Source organism: Centroberyx affinis, unplaced genomic scaffold (genome assembly GCF_046629955.1).
Source record: "Centroberyx affinis isolate AG114_WGS23_722 - 3 ecotype Tasmania unplaced genomic scaffold, CSIRO-AGI_Caff_v1 ptg000045l_1, whole genome shotgun sequence".
NCBI classification, from domain to species: Eukaryota; Metazoa; Chordata; class Actinopteri; order Beryciformes; family Berycidae; genus Centroberyx; species Centroberyx affinis.
The window spans coordinates 82600-100219 of NW_027278758.1; the positions used below are offsets into that span (position 1 = coordinate 82600).

Sequence of the window (17620 nt, forward strand, 5' to 3'; positions counted from 1 at the left end):
CAATCTACTTAGCAATGATTTATTGATTGCGGCTTCCACCCTCATAGAGAATTACCGATCCTTTTTGGGAAATCAGATTTTCACACCTTTCATGAGTGTGTATGTGGCGCGGGTCTCTGGAGACAGTGAGGGGAAACTGACTTTGAGGAGAAGCCCAGGGTGGAGCTGTGTGTGTGAGTCTCTGCGGTGTCACTCCTATAATGCCAATGGTACGCCCAAAGGTGGCCCTGTGATTCCCTGCTCCCTGCATCTCTCTCTCCACCGCTTTCTATATGTTTTGCATTATTTATCGATTGATAAATACAGTGTCAAAGCGTTATCTCAATCTGCTTTCATTCCCTTTCAAACCTTCAGAACACATGATTAGTCCAGTCTCATATCATAAGCATGTCTGAGCCCCTCTAAGGTATAAGCACTTCATGGAGAAAAAAAAGAAAATAATAAAAACAACCCTTGCCCTCTTAGGAGGAGTCAGATTAGCGCACTGAAAGCTTTGATGCTCCAGAATGTCAGCTCTGTGGATCGATTTAGCAAAAAACACACACACACCTGACCAATCAGAGGCTCGTATTTGTTGTGGACCTGCTGGGCGCCGTGGTTTACAAGCTTCAAAGAGCTCCTTTTAATACACTGCTTTGATAGCCCTCAGCCTCCACTGACCCACCAACAATCCACCGGGGAGCATTTTAGCTGTAGTGGTGGTGGATAGTAATAACAGTTGATCATATTAATGAGTAATGTGGCAAAAAAAAAAAAAAAAAATCGTATCACTTGATTCCACTAGCCTGCTATTCCAAGAGAGTCTACAGTAGATGTAGAGATGAGCCAGATTGGCTTTTAAGTTATTTTACAAATAATGCAAATCTGCTGCATTAAATCACAGTCAATCATATTGGTACCAGGTATATTTTTGGATGGTTCAAGGTAGGTAAACAAGTAAACAAAAACTAAATAGAGAGCATATTAGTGCCTTACATTCTGTGGGAAGTTCCACACTAAGAGAAAGGAGAACAGTTTGTTTAATAACCCTAAGGGGGAGACAAATCATCATCTACCATACCACATTAGACTGGAGGTCCTGGAGTATTAGGCCTATAGGCTAACACAGCAGAACAGATATATTGGTGCACCAGAATTATTGGTCAGTGTTGGTCTTTCACATCAGAACGGCCACATATTTCACTCTCAAAATTTTGCACATAAAATAAGGTTGTGGCACAATCGCTTTTAATTCATTTTAAAGATGGACACATTTACACCTTTGAGAAAAATAACAATTCTACACAAAACCCCAGTCTGTGTGTGTTATAGAATTATTTTGGTGTACAGAGGATTACAATCAGGATTTATATAAATAAATACATCAATTACATTTTAGGACTCAATCAGCCTTCATTGTAGCCTTTTGTTACAATTATTCTTTGAGAACCAAATACAAGAGAGACTTTGGAAGGAGGCATATATCTTTCACTATACCAAAGAAAAAATATTTTTTATTGGCAGATAGTAGTTATTATAATTTTTTGCCCCAATTATCAATGTCTGTATCTGACCCAAAAACCTTATATTACTCAGGCTTTAGTAGAAATATTACCTCATAAGGATTAAGCAGAAAAACAGTAATATATTTACTGTTTAGACAGGAGGCTACTTAGAATATGTGATATCAAATAAAGCTGTCACAGACATGACAATGAATGCAATTCATGGAGAGCAATTATGATTCAGAGAAAAATATCCTGTTTTGCCTTCTAGAGATGATCTGTGCAGTGTATGTAATCCATTTTCTATAGAATGAAGCATGCCACTCAAACACTTGATATGACAACCATACAATAGGTTAACATTCATAAGAATAAATTAAGCCTGAGGGAGCATTCTGACACAAATAACACAGTTGGTTTTCTCTTGTGTAGATTATAAATCTCATTGATTATAATATTTTTTGTATAGATTATAAATTTTAGCGAGTGTTTGGGCAGTGCATGTTGTCTTCTACTGTAGTAAGGATCATGCTGCTAATCATTCTGAATATGATAAAGAAACATTATGAAAATGATAACGATTATTGATTTTTTTTGTTTTTTCCCCTTCATTGACCAGAGCAGCCTTGAGTGTCGGGGTGGAGCGCTGGTCACAGGCCCAAACCTCTCGCCCAGGGGGATACTGGGACAGCGGCGGTAAGAACACTAGCTATTAGCATGGATATCTGATGAGCGCTTGGGACTCTCTGCTAACCACTGACTCTCTGGCCACTGAGGGTGTTGGGTGAGCAGGAGGGGTGGGTGGGGAGGGTGCAGGGCGGGGGGGGGCTGATGGGGGGTGGGGGTGTGGGAGGGGGGGGGGGGGGGGGGGGATCAAGTGCTTTTCCTTGTTCCTGCAACCCGTTCCTGCGCTGTGGCCGGGCTGAGGGAACAGAGAAAGAAATGAGACAGGCCTTTCTCCCCCGACTCACTCCATTCTATCCAAAACATCTCTACTCCCTCCAGCCCTCCTACACACACACACACACACACACACACACACTCTCAACACGCAAACACACAGACGCACACACACACACACTCACATTATTGCTGTAATCAGGGTTCTGCGGGTTACTTTCAAAATGAACCTAATCCGTTAACACATCCACTGCGCATTGCTTAAAATTAGAATCAGTAATGTAATTCCTTTTTGTAATTTTTTTAATATCCTTTTTTATTACGGATTTTTATAATAAGATTACTGTTATCCCATTATGCATAATTACATTACTCCCCAAGCTTAAATTAATAAACACACCCAATTTGGCTGCGCGATTGCAAATGGCCAAAGCTAGCTGTTTTGAAATAAAGTAATTAACAGCTGTGTAAGATGGTGAGAGATGTGTTGCCCTCCTCTCCTCGAGCCTCAGAGGCCAGCGGAAGATTAGAGCTCTGATCTCATTCCCGGCACTTGTTTGGAGTCTGTCAGGAAGAGAAATGCCAGCATTAGAGAGGTACCGCCACACTCCTGATATGATGAAATAAGGAGAAAAGGGGAAAAGGAAAAAGATGGAGGGATGGACAGAAAAGACCCTGCCCTTCTCTGAAGTGTCAGTAGCTTCTTTATTCTATTTTTCATCGTAGCTGTTGGGGCAAAGATTCCCATTTTTTTTCCTTTTATTTTTTCACCCCCACCTCCTAACAAAAACCACTGCTCTCATTTTTTATAGGTCTTGCAAACTCTCATGCCCCAGTGAAAATTACATTGTGAAACGGTAGAAATTTCAGAGCTGCCTGTGCTCTCTGCTGTCCCTCTGAGCTTTCAAACAGTCAACAGACTGTGAAGAATAAATAATAAAAAACTATTGATTATTTTGATGACTGCAAGATTCAATTAGGTATTAATTTTGCCCTCCAGTGGACCTATCAAGCGACTCAAAGGAGAGGAGGTAGGAGGTGGGGGTGGACCCAAATGCATGCAGAGTGTGGCCAGGCTCAGACAGAGGGGAAAATGTGTTTACCTCGCCGGGCAGAGAGGTGCATTGATGCGCAGTGTCCCACATTTAAGTGCTCCGCAAATGAAGCCCTGATGACTAGCGACATTGTTACCAGGGATATGAGTATTGACCAGCCGGCTCCCATTTTTAATGACAGCTTAAACTATTTCTATTGATTAACATTTTCATAGATTATCATGTGTCATATCAAAGAGGCCCGATTCCCCTGATGAGCGCATTAAAAAGGCCCCTCTGGGCAGGAAACCATCGACCACCCTGATAGAGAGGTGGGGGCGGATGGGGGGGTGAAGGGTGGGAGGGCAAGACTCACCCGCCCCCTTTGCCTCTTTCTGTCCCCATGCGCGCTGGTCACCTGTCCTTTGCTCAGACATATTTAGGTTGGACCTGATTCATAAATAAGGAAGCGTGAGAGGGCCGTAGCTCCAGCCTGCTGTAGTCCTGCTGCTCTGTGTCTGTGTCTCGAAGCCTGAGGGAGGGTGAACACTGTCTGAGGAACTCTCCAGTCAGGAGACACAAGGGAGAAGAGACACAGGAGAGAGACAGAGAGAAGTGAAGGAGGGAGGGAGTGTGTGTGTGTGAGAGAGAGAGAGAGAGAGAGAGAGAGAGAGAGAGGAGGTGACATCTCCAGTGCTTGTGTTTGGAAGCAACCTCAGGCTTGAACCTGCAGTGGCTATTCAGATACAACGAAAGGTCGAGGAGACTGCTTCTGGTTCTGTAGCAAGCATGTACTAGCTGGTCCCTGCGCTGTGGCGGGCGTTTTAGCTGCTGTCTGACTCACTGACTTTTTGGACATTCTGAAAACCCTTTTTATACCCTATTTTCTCTTATTCTCTGGAGCTCCATTTAGGTAAGAATACTTTTTTCAAGTGTCTTATATAGAACTTGCCTTTCAGTAAATGTCGTTTGCGAGTAACAAGTTTAAAAAAAAAAATTAGCCATAGCCTGTATTTTTATTAATTATGTGCAAGTGTTTTTCCTAGACGTGAAATTTTCCTAGTGCAAGCGTTAGAACTGCAAATGAGGCTATACAAAATGTTCTCAAACATGCCATTTTTGTACTTTTAATCCCTGATGTTTCAGTTTATTTCAGAGTTTTTAATATTTCACTCTGCTGAATAGCTTCTATACCGAGAGGTTCAGATAGATAAAATTCCTCTGTACAGTGTGTCGTCTTCCTCAAACTCTTACTCACTGTCAAGTCTTGTAGATTTTGTTGATTTTAGTTTCTAAGTGCGGGCAAAAAATGAATTTAATGGGAAGAAAATATTAAGCTGTTTGGGAAGCAGCAACGACTTGGGCAGCTTCATCTCTTGGTTAAAACAGGCCTAAAGTTCATGTCGCCTCACACTCTGCTGAGTGATGTCATCTTTGGTTTCTCTTATTTCCCAACACTAAATGAAAATTGATGTAATAAGTGGTGTGTATTTTCGCTCATGTCGTCCTTTTACAAGATGTAGGATTAGATTTATTTCATTTAACTATCAGCATGTAGCCCATAGATGTGTTTGTACACTGCTGTCAGCGTAGTGTTTGCTGAAGATGAGGCACATGTCATGTAGTAATGAGCCCTTGGAGATGTATCACCTTTAAGACTGCAGGGTATAATGGTAAAGCCATGCGATCCGTAACAGTTCTTCACCAGGCAGCAGCCGGCAGTATCAGCGGGGTAGCACCAGCCTCAGATAAAAGAGAGAGCTGGAGAGGGAGGGAGAGAGAGAGAGGGAGAGAGAGGGAGAGTGATGAGTGAGCGATAGAGGGGAGAAGCTGGGGTAGAGAGGGAGAGTGAGTGAAAGGGGTAGAGACAGAGAGAAGGAGCCAGTGAGAGTGAGACGGCGAGGCACATCTAACCGGGGTGTTTTCATTTTTTTTTCCCTCCCACCTGGGCTCCCGGCTCCCTCCAGGATCCGATGATTACAGGGCAGCTGAGCAAGCCGCTGCTCTCCCTGCGCAGCGACATGAGCGCGGCAGAACTCCGGGCGGAGGACAAAGCGGCCACTCCAGACAGCGATCTGAACGACGAGCCCCTGCTCCTGTCCTCCGAGGCCACGGACAGAGAGGGCACTCCCAGCAAGCTGTACGGTAAGTCGGCACATACATGTCAGTTGTCCCCCCTTCTCCTTCTCCTTCAGAGGGGGTAGGCGGCGGTGAGCTCGGGTCCTGTGAGGTGCAGGGACAGGGCTTCCAGTGCTGGGACAGGTGTCAGCAGTGTCAGGCGGCAAACTTAAGTTGAAGTGTAATGAGCAAGTTAATGTGCTGCTTCATTTATAGTATTTCATGTGTTTTTTGGGGAGGATGAGGATGCTTCATGCACTTAACACTTCATATTTTCTTAGAGAAGCAATTCACCTGCTGCCTCCATGTACTGTTGGTTCTGTTTTTTGTAGTGTGTGGGACAGTTTTGATCAGTTGAAACTATAATGGCAAACAATTCATGAGTGAACATGAGACAACACAACAGGTAATTGTGTTGCAAAGATGTTCTTTTGAATATGCAACACATATTTATTTACTGCATGTTCTACATATTTACTGCAAAGTATTCCTGGCACGTTTTTGACGCTTTATAAGTATTGTGTCTTCGTTGGCAGCAGTTGTGTGTAACTTTGACTTTTGCAGAAGCTATATAAAAGTTGAACTCACCAGTAAAACGCTAAAACTTTTACTGTTTAGTCAGTTTGATTTGAGAGACGCCTTGACCCCTCCACCCCCCTCCCTCACACCCTGGCAGTGTTTGGCCACATTAAGTATTTTTCTTTGTTGCTAATGTAGAAAATGTCATGAACATTCTTAGAAACATTGTTAGAAATATCTGAAAATTATGCAGATAAGTCACTGACCTCTTAGGAAGTGTAATGCTGACTGAAATTAAAATCTCCAGCTTATTGCATATATTTATCATCAGCTCCAAAAATTATATTTGAAATGTAAATAATGTGATGGTGAGAGTAGTATATAATATTGTGTGTTTCTAGTTTATTACAGTCTTCTTTTCTCATAGTTATTTCTTTTCTCATAGTTATTTTAGTTTTTTAGCAATCTAAAGTCGCAAATGATCTTTAAAATAGACCAATTTCCATATTAGCATGCCTCATTATTTTTTCAGTTTTCTCGTTAATTGTGTGTTCAGGCTCTATTTCAGTTGTGTCGAAATTAATTAGTATGTTTTTATTATGAGCTATTTCAGTCATGTGGACTAATTTAATCACTGGGCCCAGTGATTAATCAATAGTAATGATATAAATTACCATTTTAGCAAATTTTCAAATGATTTAGTCTAATTGAAAGGGTAATGTAGCCCTTATTATAATTATTATTAGGGGTTTTTTTCTGAGGAAGATATTACAGATTTTAAATGATTTTCTTGGTCATGATTTTACATCAGATCTATTACTAGAAATATCTTTACAAAATATTTTATATTCGCATGAGATTACAATGTCCAGTAGCTACAGATTTAACAGGTTTGTCTTTGTAGAGAGTGCTAAAGGAATTCTACATGAACTGGTGTACTTAATTTCAAGGAATTTATGTGTCACCATAGTCTTTCTATACACGTGAAATGTGTCATTCTACACTGAAACGCTGTCTCACTGAGAAAATTGATTGGCTGTCTGAACTTTTCCTTAGTAAATTTTAGTGGAACGCTTGTTATGAGAGGCTGTTGTTGAAATACAGAAATTGTGGTGAGGAACAAATTTAATTTTAATGTGGAAGCAATGTTGGTGACAAAGTGACTAAAGCCTACATAGATGTAGCCTATTTTGAATAGGCATTTTTAGTAAGCTAGATGTCTCTTCTTCTATTGTGGTGCAGATTGTCACACAACCCATTACGCTTCCTCTGTTTGTGAAGGTCTGTTTGTCATCAATATGTTTTTCTCCATTTTTCCATTTGTGGAAGTTAACCAGTGTGTGCGTGTGTATGTGTGCGTGTGACGTGTGTGTGTGTGTGCGTGTGTGTGTGTGTGTGTGGTGGGATGAGCATGTCAAAAACCTGATTGAGTGATTAAGAGTAGGCTACTATGGAATTCGATTTTTTTTGTTAGAAATTAATTTACGGCACTTCACAGTAACCCCAACTGCTATTTTAATGAGAATTATTAATGGAACAAGAGTGTGTGTGTGTGTGTGTGTGTGTCTCTTTCTCTCTTTCTCTGTCTCTCTCTCTCTTTCTCTCTCTCTCTCTCTCTCTCTCCCCCTCTTTCTGTGTGTGTGTGGTGTGTGTTTCTTTTTGGTGGTGATAGGAAGTATGTTTAAGTGCCTATAGGCTGAACATTTGTGACTTGGTAGAAAATAAAATAAGAGTTTGTGGGAGGGATTGCCAAATATTCACTCAAACATGATCAGTAAGAGTTCGGCTGTCTTTTAAATCCTTATTTCTAGAATATCCTTAGGCTAGAGTCTTCTAAACAAGGAAAGTGTACTGTAGGATTTGTCTCAGAAGTGTTGCAATTTAGTTTAATAAGCATCAAGTCTCTCTCTCTTTCTTCCCATCTGATCAGTCTGTCTCTATCTTTGCCTCTCCTGTTTCTCACTCTTTGCTATTATTTTTTTGTTCATGCTGTCATGCACATACACTTATATGTTGTTATATGTTTTGATGTATCAAATCAAGCCAGTTTAGTTGTACTTAAGTAATGCGCTTTCGTCAAAGCAGAATTACTTTGGAAAAACATGCAATTAACATGCAGTTTCTGAAAGATTTTTCTACTTTCTTAATGAATAAGATAGAGATAATTTTATTTTTCTGTGGTATGTTTACGTCTCCCATTGGTGTCCATTTTGTGCTCGCTAGAGGAGAAGCTTGCTGAAGGTCTGCATGTGGCTGGCTGGAGCTGCTCTGGTGTGTCTTGTGAAATTTGGGGGATGGTTTCTCTGTGCCCGGTGGCGGAGCCCTGGGCTGCGCCCTCGGCAGGCTGGCTTTGAGATCCACCGGCCACATGACCTGTCAGAGAGAGAGAGGCAGAGAGCGAGAGGAGACGAGGCACAGTCATGTCCTCTACTGGAGGGAGATAGGAAGGAAGAGAGAGAGGGGGAGGCGGGGAGTTGAGGAAGAGAGACATACTCACCGCTCACCTCCTCTCATCTTATTTCCTTACATGCCAGCAGAATAAAGGGAATGGTGTGGTGACTGTTAAAGGATGCTCAATCAAGAAGCATGATATGGTGGCACCTATGCTGCGAAGAACGCTCTGTTTGGTCTTATTGAGACATATGGCTGATGTCGGATGGAAATTTTGGTGAATTTCATGTTTTAATCTCAGTTGAAGGATGACATGATCCTGTTTTGAGAAAATTATTCAACCCTTCAGTTCATGAAACCTTTTCAGAACCAATTAGATAAACTCTAAAAAAAAGTTGACATTTTGAAGATATGAGGTTTTCCGACAACAGCGATATGTTTGTGGGTTTTTTTGACACTTTGCAATTGAATGACTGAGCAGTTTATACAAGGATCGACAATATGAGACAATAGCTTTAATTATATTTTGAAACTGTAAATTGTAATTGGTACGCCGGCCTGGTTTGAGTTGTTTACCGTTACATTGCAGACATTGGAGCAAAATTGGCTTGTATTCTTATTTACAGTGTAATCTCATAGTTACAAAGATATTATATAAAGCCTGCAACTCTCACCATTCTAGTATCAACATGTATGATATTCATATGTGAAAAAACCCTTGATTGAGCCTTTAAACTAGACCTTGCCTTATTAGAAGTCAGTCAGTAGTATTTTAATGTGGTGCTGTACAGTGCAGAAGCCACAATATTGAGCATCTTTCATTTGACATGTATTGTGGTAAAGATGCAAGAGGTAAAGAAATCCTTTGGTTTGTGAATCCCCTGTTTCAAAGGACTGAAACATTAGAATTTCTTCTGTTTTTCTGCTGTTTTGCACAATTTCTATTATAGAGCGCTGCAGTATGATAATAGTCAAGCATGCTCGCCACATTCACAGACATACATTTACAGTTTCACAGATACACAAATCATTTCACGACATAATTTGCTTCTCAAGAATACTGTATCTATTATGCAGTCATTATAAAAGCCTATACTGGAAGGCAGTGAAACTAAATAGATCTTTACTCAGTATAAAAGCGAGGTAGTGTAAAGAGCTGCCTAGCTGTTTGGCTGCTTTTTTAGCTGCTTTTTTACCGACTTTTACGTCTTAAGAGTTGCTGGGTTGAAAAGCAGGAGGTGACTGTACCTGAAAGGGTTGAGCTAATCAAACAGTCTCATCACACACACACACACACACACACACACACACACGCACACACTCACACACGCATGCACACACAGTACACAGCAAGTTGAATGAGCAAGTGTGCATCTTTTGGTCCATCACTAAAACTACGGAGAGGATAGATAACGTAAGAGTTACACATAGAGTTTTATACAACTCTTGTACCTTATTTTCTGAGAGTGTTTCTTATTTTTCTCTCTGCCTTCTACAACTTTGCATCTTATTTTCTCACTATGCACCTACACAAAAACCCATTGGACTGATGGTATTGTACAATTTTTGCTGCAAATTTTCACATGAGGATTGGTGCGTGTATGGCCTTGACTGAGATGTGAATGCATTTGTCTGGTTTGTGTTTTTATATTTACAGTGCCAGATATACCTGTTCTTCCCTGCTTAGTCTGCCTATGCCTTTAGTTGGAGCGTCTTGATACTGTGTCTGGAGTTTGTGGTAATATGAGAGGGAGAATTCACCGGGAGACAATGACAGTCGTGCCAATGTTTGTCTACAGTAACTTGTCCACCTTCTACACCCACCTCATGCTTACTGCAGTGGTGAAAGGGTCGCTTTCCTCCTAAAAGCTTGCCTGTGCAAATAGTCTTCCACTCCAGCTAACAGGGGCTATGAGGCACCACAAACATCCTGCCGACTTGTATTTATTCCAAGGAGAAGTGGACATTAGGTGGGAAAGCTGTGGTTAGTAGGGCAAGCAATTTTTTTTCAGAGGACGAGATGGTGTTGGATGTGTACAGTTTCTGTCTTCTCTTCTCAAGCAAATCTCCCCCTTTCAGACATCAACAGACAAGATAATAAGACACTCGGAGCACAATTCCGTATTATATTCAGCAACCAAAGGCTCATCTCTTGTCAGTTTGCATTTACTCTCCCAAGGATGTGACGCTTCTATCATCATGCTGTCAAAGAGAGCCAGGCTGGAACGACAGGAGCACTCATTTCATACACTTACTGTCTACATGAAATGGCCTGCACTTATACGGATTCTGCCAAAATGGTGGAACATTTTCACAAAGGTCACCTACAGACCCCCTCCCCAAAAGAGCAAAATGAATCTTTTATTGATTCCTGGTATTGGAGGTCATTCAGAACAAAAAGCCTACACAGAATGCCATATCTGCTGTAATTCTCTACCTTGCTTTTACGTTTTTTTAGGCTTCCATTGAGATATTTACAATCAGATTGTACAGTAGATTAGTGAAATGATCTGTTCATCTGCAACTTCAATATTTCACCCACACAGGACAGCCTTTAGTTGGGAGAGTTATGTCTTGAGAAAAGTTACTTCTCCTTCAAACGTGGCTTTAAACAGTTTTTATAATACAGACTTTTCATCAGTCATTTTTTCTACAGTGGGTTAGCATCATGAATATTGAGATCAGTTGAGCTGTGGAAATTAGAGTCAGCTTAAACACCGTCTCCTACTTACATGGGCTGTAGCTGCCTCCTCATCAAGTCTTGAGTTCGAAATTCTCTTTGGCCATTGCATATTCATACACACACACATACACACACACACACACACACCGCTGGAGGCACGGGTTCTTATTATTTTTGTGTAATCAGCTTAGTGAGCAGGATGCATGGTGGGATAGGCTGCTTGCTGATGCAAAGAGCCTCGTAATGTTGTGTGGTGGGGTTAAGTAATAAAGTGGCGCAAACCCCAGTGCTGAATGGGCCGCGCTGAGTAAATAAGAGTGGATAAAGGAGACCGAGGGGGAACAAGTCTCTCCCCAGGAGGTGGATCTCATTATGGGGATTTCAGCTGTCTGCGCAAACTTGAAAACAAGCTTAATGCATGCCTATAAAGCAGGTGTAATACATTCGCTAATGTGCCCGTAGCGCCCGTGGCTACAGCAACACAATCACTGCTCGGATGGCACTGAGGACAGCGAGAGAGGATGAGCGCAAGACAGTCTCCTTGTTTTAAATGTAAACAACACCAAAGGTCATCAGGTTTCACGGATGCTTGGTTATGCAAGAATGACTTTGAGCAACACACAATACTGGCAATATAATTCTCCCCATTGCTTGTATATTTAAATAAATCGAAGAGGATTATTGTTGCCTTGACTAGAAAGTATTCCAAAGCAAAGGGCGTTACAAGTGGACAGTTGTGGAGAAAATAAATTGAATTTCAGTATGCATTTATTTTAGTTTTACAATCACCGCACACTTTTTTAAGTTCGGAAATCATTTTAAAAAAAACGTACATGTCGTATAGCATGGGCTCCATAACCAATATCAATAAGCCTTTCATGTAGAGCTAACAAAGAAGCATCACATCTCCTGGCACGGACACGGTTGGTGTTGTTGAGATGTAATTGAAGCTGCAAGGGTCACATTTTCGGAATAGAAATTACAATCTTGTCTTTGACTTGTGTGGCGTGAACCAGAGATGTATCCCACAGCCCCTGTGTCCTTCACAAGCCTTTATTATTTATAACGCTCGCTCTTTGAGCAATGACCAGTACTAATGCATAACCTTCTGTCCTTCTGGCTGATTCGCTTCCTTTGAAACCAAAGATTGAGGCAGGAGAAGTGGGTGTATGGTGGATGAGGCAGGGGCGGGGGGTGGGGGTAGTATAGGGCAGTGGAGATCCAGGCTATCGAGAAGTTATTATGTTTTTTCCCTTTATATCTGAGGATGTGGAATAACACTGTGATGCTTCTTTTCTGCAGAATAGAGTTATGGGCTTCAAAGCAATACTATTTCCTGACGTTCCTCCTTCCACTATGTGGCTGCTCCACAGAATAGTGTGCAGGGTGGGGGGGAGCGGGGTCTTTTAGCTACATGATTATTTGCTTGTTTCCGCCTGTACCCATTGAGTTCTGTAAATATCTCTGCAGGAGGGGACTACAGTAACAACTAGTGCAGGAAGTTTTCCAGATAATCTCTCATTTCTAGATAAACTCTGTTTAGTTTTGGGTAGATGGAGGTAAGATACGCTCCTGTATCACCTGATGTTATGCCACAGTGATTGAGCCTGTGCTGCAGTGTGAGTGTGATCCATTGTTATTATACCTCTGTGACAGAAGGAACGGGCGAGGGGGGGTGGGGGGGTGGAGGCTTTGAGGGGCAAGGGGTAGAAAGTGGGACATAGGCAGCATTAGTGCTGGATAGCCTGGGGGGCCCAGGCTGATGTGTCAGGCATGACATGTGGGTGTCTCGACCCCCCCCGCCCCACGCCGCACCGGACCCGCTCCCCACCGCCCTCACACCCCACTGGCTACTTCTAAATGTCCTGCACTTGCTCGCGCTTGGCCAGATGCAACGCAGGTTGATGGACTCTCTTTGAAAGGGACTATTTGTATCGTCAATACAGGCCAGTCTGAAGGTCATTAGCTAAAGAACTTTTGAATTTTATTTCATATTTTATTTACTGCTTGTAACTATTGGACTTTCTGCGATCACATCATTCACCAACATGATTTCTTTGATTTTATCTAAAGTCAGAAGAGCCTCGTGTTAAACACATTGAACAGCTAGAGATGGGTGATACAGAGAGTGAGAGGAAGGCCTTTTTCAGGACAGGGATGTAGGGGGCATCCGACAGAATCCTATTTACCACAAATATCATTTAAGTAATTTAAGAGGAGGAGCAATAGTGTGGCAGGCATCCCCTAAAAGGCTTACAGCTCCTCTAAAGCTAGTCTTGATCTCACCGTCCCGCCTTCACCGATGGCCATAAAAGGATGAAGAATAATTTGGATTGTTATTTGCCTCTTTCAACCCTGAGCTAATCAGGTTGACATTGCTTTGGGAATGAGGAGAACGCTCCACAACAGATGTGCTCATGTGCAAAGTGTTCCAGTCCCCCGAGAGCAGCACAAAAGCCCCCCCCCCTCTCCACTCCTCTTCCCTTCTCCCCTCTTCCTCTCTCCATCACACCATCTTTCCTTCTTGACCTTTGAAATGGGCATTGCCTCTTCTCACCAATTTAGCTCCCTCTGGTCCCTCTTGTGCTTGTGCTGGTTCCATCTCCACTCCACTATCAAGGGAGAGACAGGTAAGAGCAGGAGCAGAGCACTCTCATCTCAAAGAGCCTGTTGGTGAAGACCTGTGGCCATGAGTAAGAGCATAAGTATGGGAGCATAGGCCCTTACTGCTATAAGCATAAATTACATACAGATTCTCCATACTCCCTCCATTCATCAGAAACGCGGGGCTTCTTCATGCAAACCAAAGTGTGTCATTTTCTGTTGTTTGCATTTAAAACTTTGCAGTTTTCTGTCAATGGAGACATCTCTTCACCCATCACTTCCATCTCCTCTCTGCCTGTCCTTCTTTCTCTCTGTCCTCTGGATCTCGCCCGCTCTGAGTGTGGCTTAACAATCGCCTCAGAAATAGCCGCAGAACTGCTGAGGTGTAAAATCCTTTCTGTTCGGCACAGTCCGGGGCACTACCTCCTATGTAATTCCTTAACTCCATGATTCCACTTATTGCCAGAATAATGAATGAGATAGATTTTTTTTTTTTGCCTGTAAGGTCTATGCCCTTGGCCATGAGAAATCAGCCCTTAATGTTGAGGCCCGGAGAGATTGCCGTTGCGTCTTCCCCCTGCCGCCCCGCGCCGGGCTCTTAATTAAGGAAATGACAGCTCTCCTCGCAGCAGCAGCACCAGCAGTAGCCATAATGCAGCTAATAGTATTACAGGCAGCCACTCAAAAGTCAGTCTCTGGCGAGTTTCTATCCCCGAAACACTATTGACCTATCCCTAGCAGCCTCTCCACCCCAGCCTCTAAACAGAGTATTACTTCCCTCCAGGTCCAGTGGGAGCCATCTAACTAAGAGCACCTGGAGTTATTGGCAGCAGATTATGCCCTGTGTTATTGTTGAGGGCTTTGGTGGGAGTAATGAAACACAGAGCTAAATCACTAGTGATTCTGCCTCTCTTGCATTCTGCAAGGAGTTAAGTCAAGCGCTATAAAGCACACACTGCATACTGTAGGCTACACTGTACTATACAGTGCTCCGCCCAGTACATAACATGACTTTTTTGACCTTATTAATGTGTATTTTGACACAGCTTGAGATTAACCATAGGAAAATAAAAGAAAAATTCTCTTTCTCTTCTCTCTTTCTCTCTCTCTCTGTCTCTCTCTCTCTCATAACAGCCCCAATGCCACATCAGGTTTCCAAGTGGTATTAACAAAATCAATGGTCAAACAATCTGGGACAATTGGTTGTGTATTGATGGAATTAAACCTTGTGTATGATGTGACTTGTTGTTTATCTGGAACATCCACTATGCCTGAGCACCTCACAGATCCCGGTCCGGCATGAAAGCTCTGAATCGCCAGCACAACACACATTTAATCATGAAAATCATATTGTTTGTTTTGTATGATTTTGCAAAACACATGCATTGTAATTTGCACTACTGTGATGATTCTGTTGTTTTCATAATCATATAATAATCCAAAATATAATAAACATGTAATCTTAAAGCCCTTTTTATATATGTCCGCATGTGAAATCATTTTATATGTATTAGATTTCAATGGAGAATGATTGACACCATCTAAATAGCAAACAGATGCACTCAGCCAGACATTTTCAAAAGGACCATTATAAAAAGGGGGTTGGCTGTTCATTCTGAATAGCCTGAATCGTTACCAGGCCTCTCTCCTACATTTGACAACTTACATAATGCATTTCCACTAAAATAGCTTAAGTGTTAAAGCTTCTTTTATGGGCAAAAATTGATTCATAAATGCACTGAGGCGAAAGCTAACATGAACACAAAGCCTTCAATAACACCCATTTTATTCAGACTGTCAATGTATGAAGCGGTTGCATTAGACAAGGTGGCATGCTGATTGCTTTATGAAATCCAGGCTAATTGTTTTGTAGTCTAGTCCTTGGGGCACTCTGCATTACGACAGGCCGAATGATGTCAAATAAATATAGCTCTTTGCCCCCCCGCCCACAGAAAGGCCTTATGCCTTGTGTGGCATTGAAAGTAGCTCTCCAGTGGCCACTTTGGTGATCAATGAAAGAGAATTTATATAGTGGACGATATTGGCAATATTTCCATGACATAAGTCACATCAAATCACACTCTGAGCTCCGTAATAGAGTTCATTATTTTGGTGAAATACAAAAGAGATGTATACAACTGAAGTAATTTCGGTGAAAATGTCAGTTTTGTTGAGTTTTGTTCCAAAATGAGAAAAAAACAAGACATCCACTCTATTGACTACTAGTAGGGAAGTTAAGCACATTATGGGTTAGTATTGAAGTTCAGAGTCATCTTAAGACATTTCCTTTTAAAATAGTTCAAATAATGCCAGATTTCACATAGCAAATTTTCCTAAATGGATACATAACGTTTTGCAATTAAACTTTTTGTATGAGATCTCATTGTATGTGAACTTACTTCATCCCCTTTATAGTTATCCATTCAAGGCTATGGCAAAGATCATTTGCTGAACTGTACATTTATGGGCTAAAGAGTGTTAAGCTATTCAAAGTGAAGATGTGATTGAGCACATTTGTACTGTTACAGCAGTAATTTAAGTGCTTAGAAAATTCTAAAAAGGTACACGATGCTTGAATGTGCTAGATAAATGTAAAGCTATGTTGAATGTGCATCACCTGTTCTTTCATCCTTTTGGCCTCTTCTTTCATCTCTCCTCACATCAATACATCCATTCATTCCATTTTATCCATTGTGCGACCTGTGTATAATCACAGCATCAAAGGATTTTCTTTTTAGTAAAGGTTTGATCAAGATATTTTCTTTTTTTTTTTCTGTATCCAGTATTAATTTCCATCTGGACATCCATTTAAGAAACATTCACATTGGATAAGTAGATTTTTAAGGAAAGAAAAGAAAAAACAAGTGAAAAACAAGAATCTAGTAATAAAAAAGGATTGAAGATTGACTCCCAGGATATTTCTCCTGTCAGCTATTTAATTTAGTTAAAGAAATTACACCAATCCTTAGGGGAAAGATGTGCATGTGTATTTATTTATTATCGATCTTTCCCCCAGCGATAAACGTGTTAACGTTACAGATATTTGCAAGGGGATAAAGCTTTCTAAGTTATTGTGAAATGATGCAATGAAAGGCTTCGAGTAATCGTTATTCAGTAAGCCATCTCCCACTCTGTTTATCAAATAGAATACATTATTCACAACCAATATTTTAACTACATTCATGAGCAATACTGTCCTGAGCAGTGCTTTTTGATGGCATTATATGGCACTTTGCAATACTGTAATTCCCTCATTATTAATGGAGTATATTAATTCAGCTAATTGGCATTGTTATTGTGTTTTAATGGTAACTAGATAAGCCACTGGCATAATAGTTGCTCACTGAAACTGCTGGGTAGATTATTGTTATCATGGTGTGCCAACTGTATTTAGATGAATGCCATTGAGATAGTGAGTCTGCAGGGAAATTTTAAATGAAAAACAGACTGTTTTAAGTCAGGAGGAGAGAAATTATGTTAATTTGATAACATCTAAAGTGAGAATTGACTGCTTAGAAACAATCAAATGCAAGTCTCTGTTTAAGAGATAATACTTTAAAGTAAAATCCTGTTGAACGACCTATACAATAAATCACATTTATCACCTCATAAAATCTACTTCCCACTTTTCCAAAAACTAGAATTTAAAATGATACAGCAGATTATGATGATACGGTTCTTTATCTGCGGCTGCATGTTGAATCTGATACAGTCAAAGTCCTCGCTGCATATTCAGATTGATCCTAAATCTAGATACTGAGGCCACAGGGTGGGGCTGTGTATGATCCATAATGGGTGAAATAATTGGTGAAAAGAGACTGGGCTGTCAAAATACCTACTGCTTGTGAGGCTGATAAGCGAGAGGATGTGGACCATTATGGAGACGC

General features: G+C 41.2%; 1 protein-coding gene across 1 annotated transcript in view; it reads left to right on the top strand.

The window, feature by feature from the left end:
- Window positions 1–5391: 5391 nt before the first annotated feature.
- The window catches only part of pou6f2 (POU class 6 homeobox 2), a 64340-nt gene continuing 52111 nt past the window's right edge, over window positions 5392–17620 (top strand). The window contains exon 1 of the mRNA XM_071517439.1: window positions 5392–5563. Coding sequence (XP_071373540.1) covers window positions 5392–5563 — 172 coding nt within the window. The remainder of the gene's footprint in view (window positions 5564–17620) is intronic.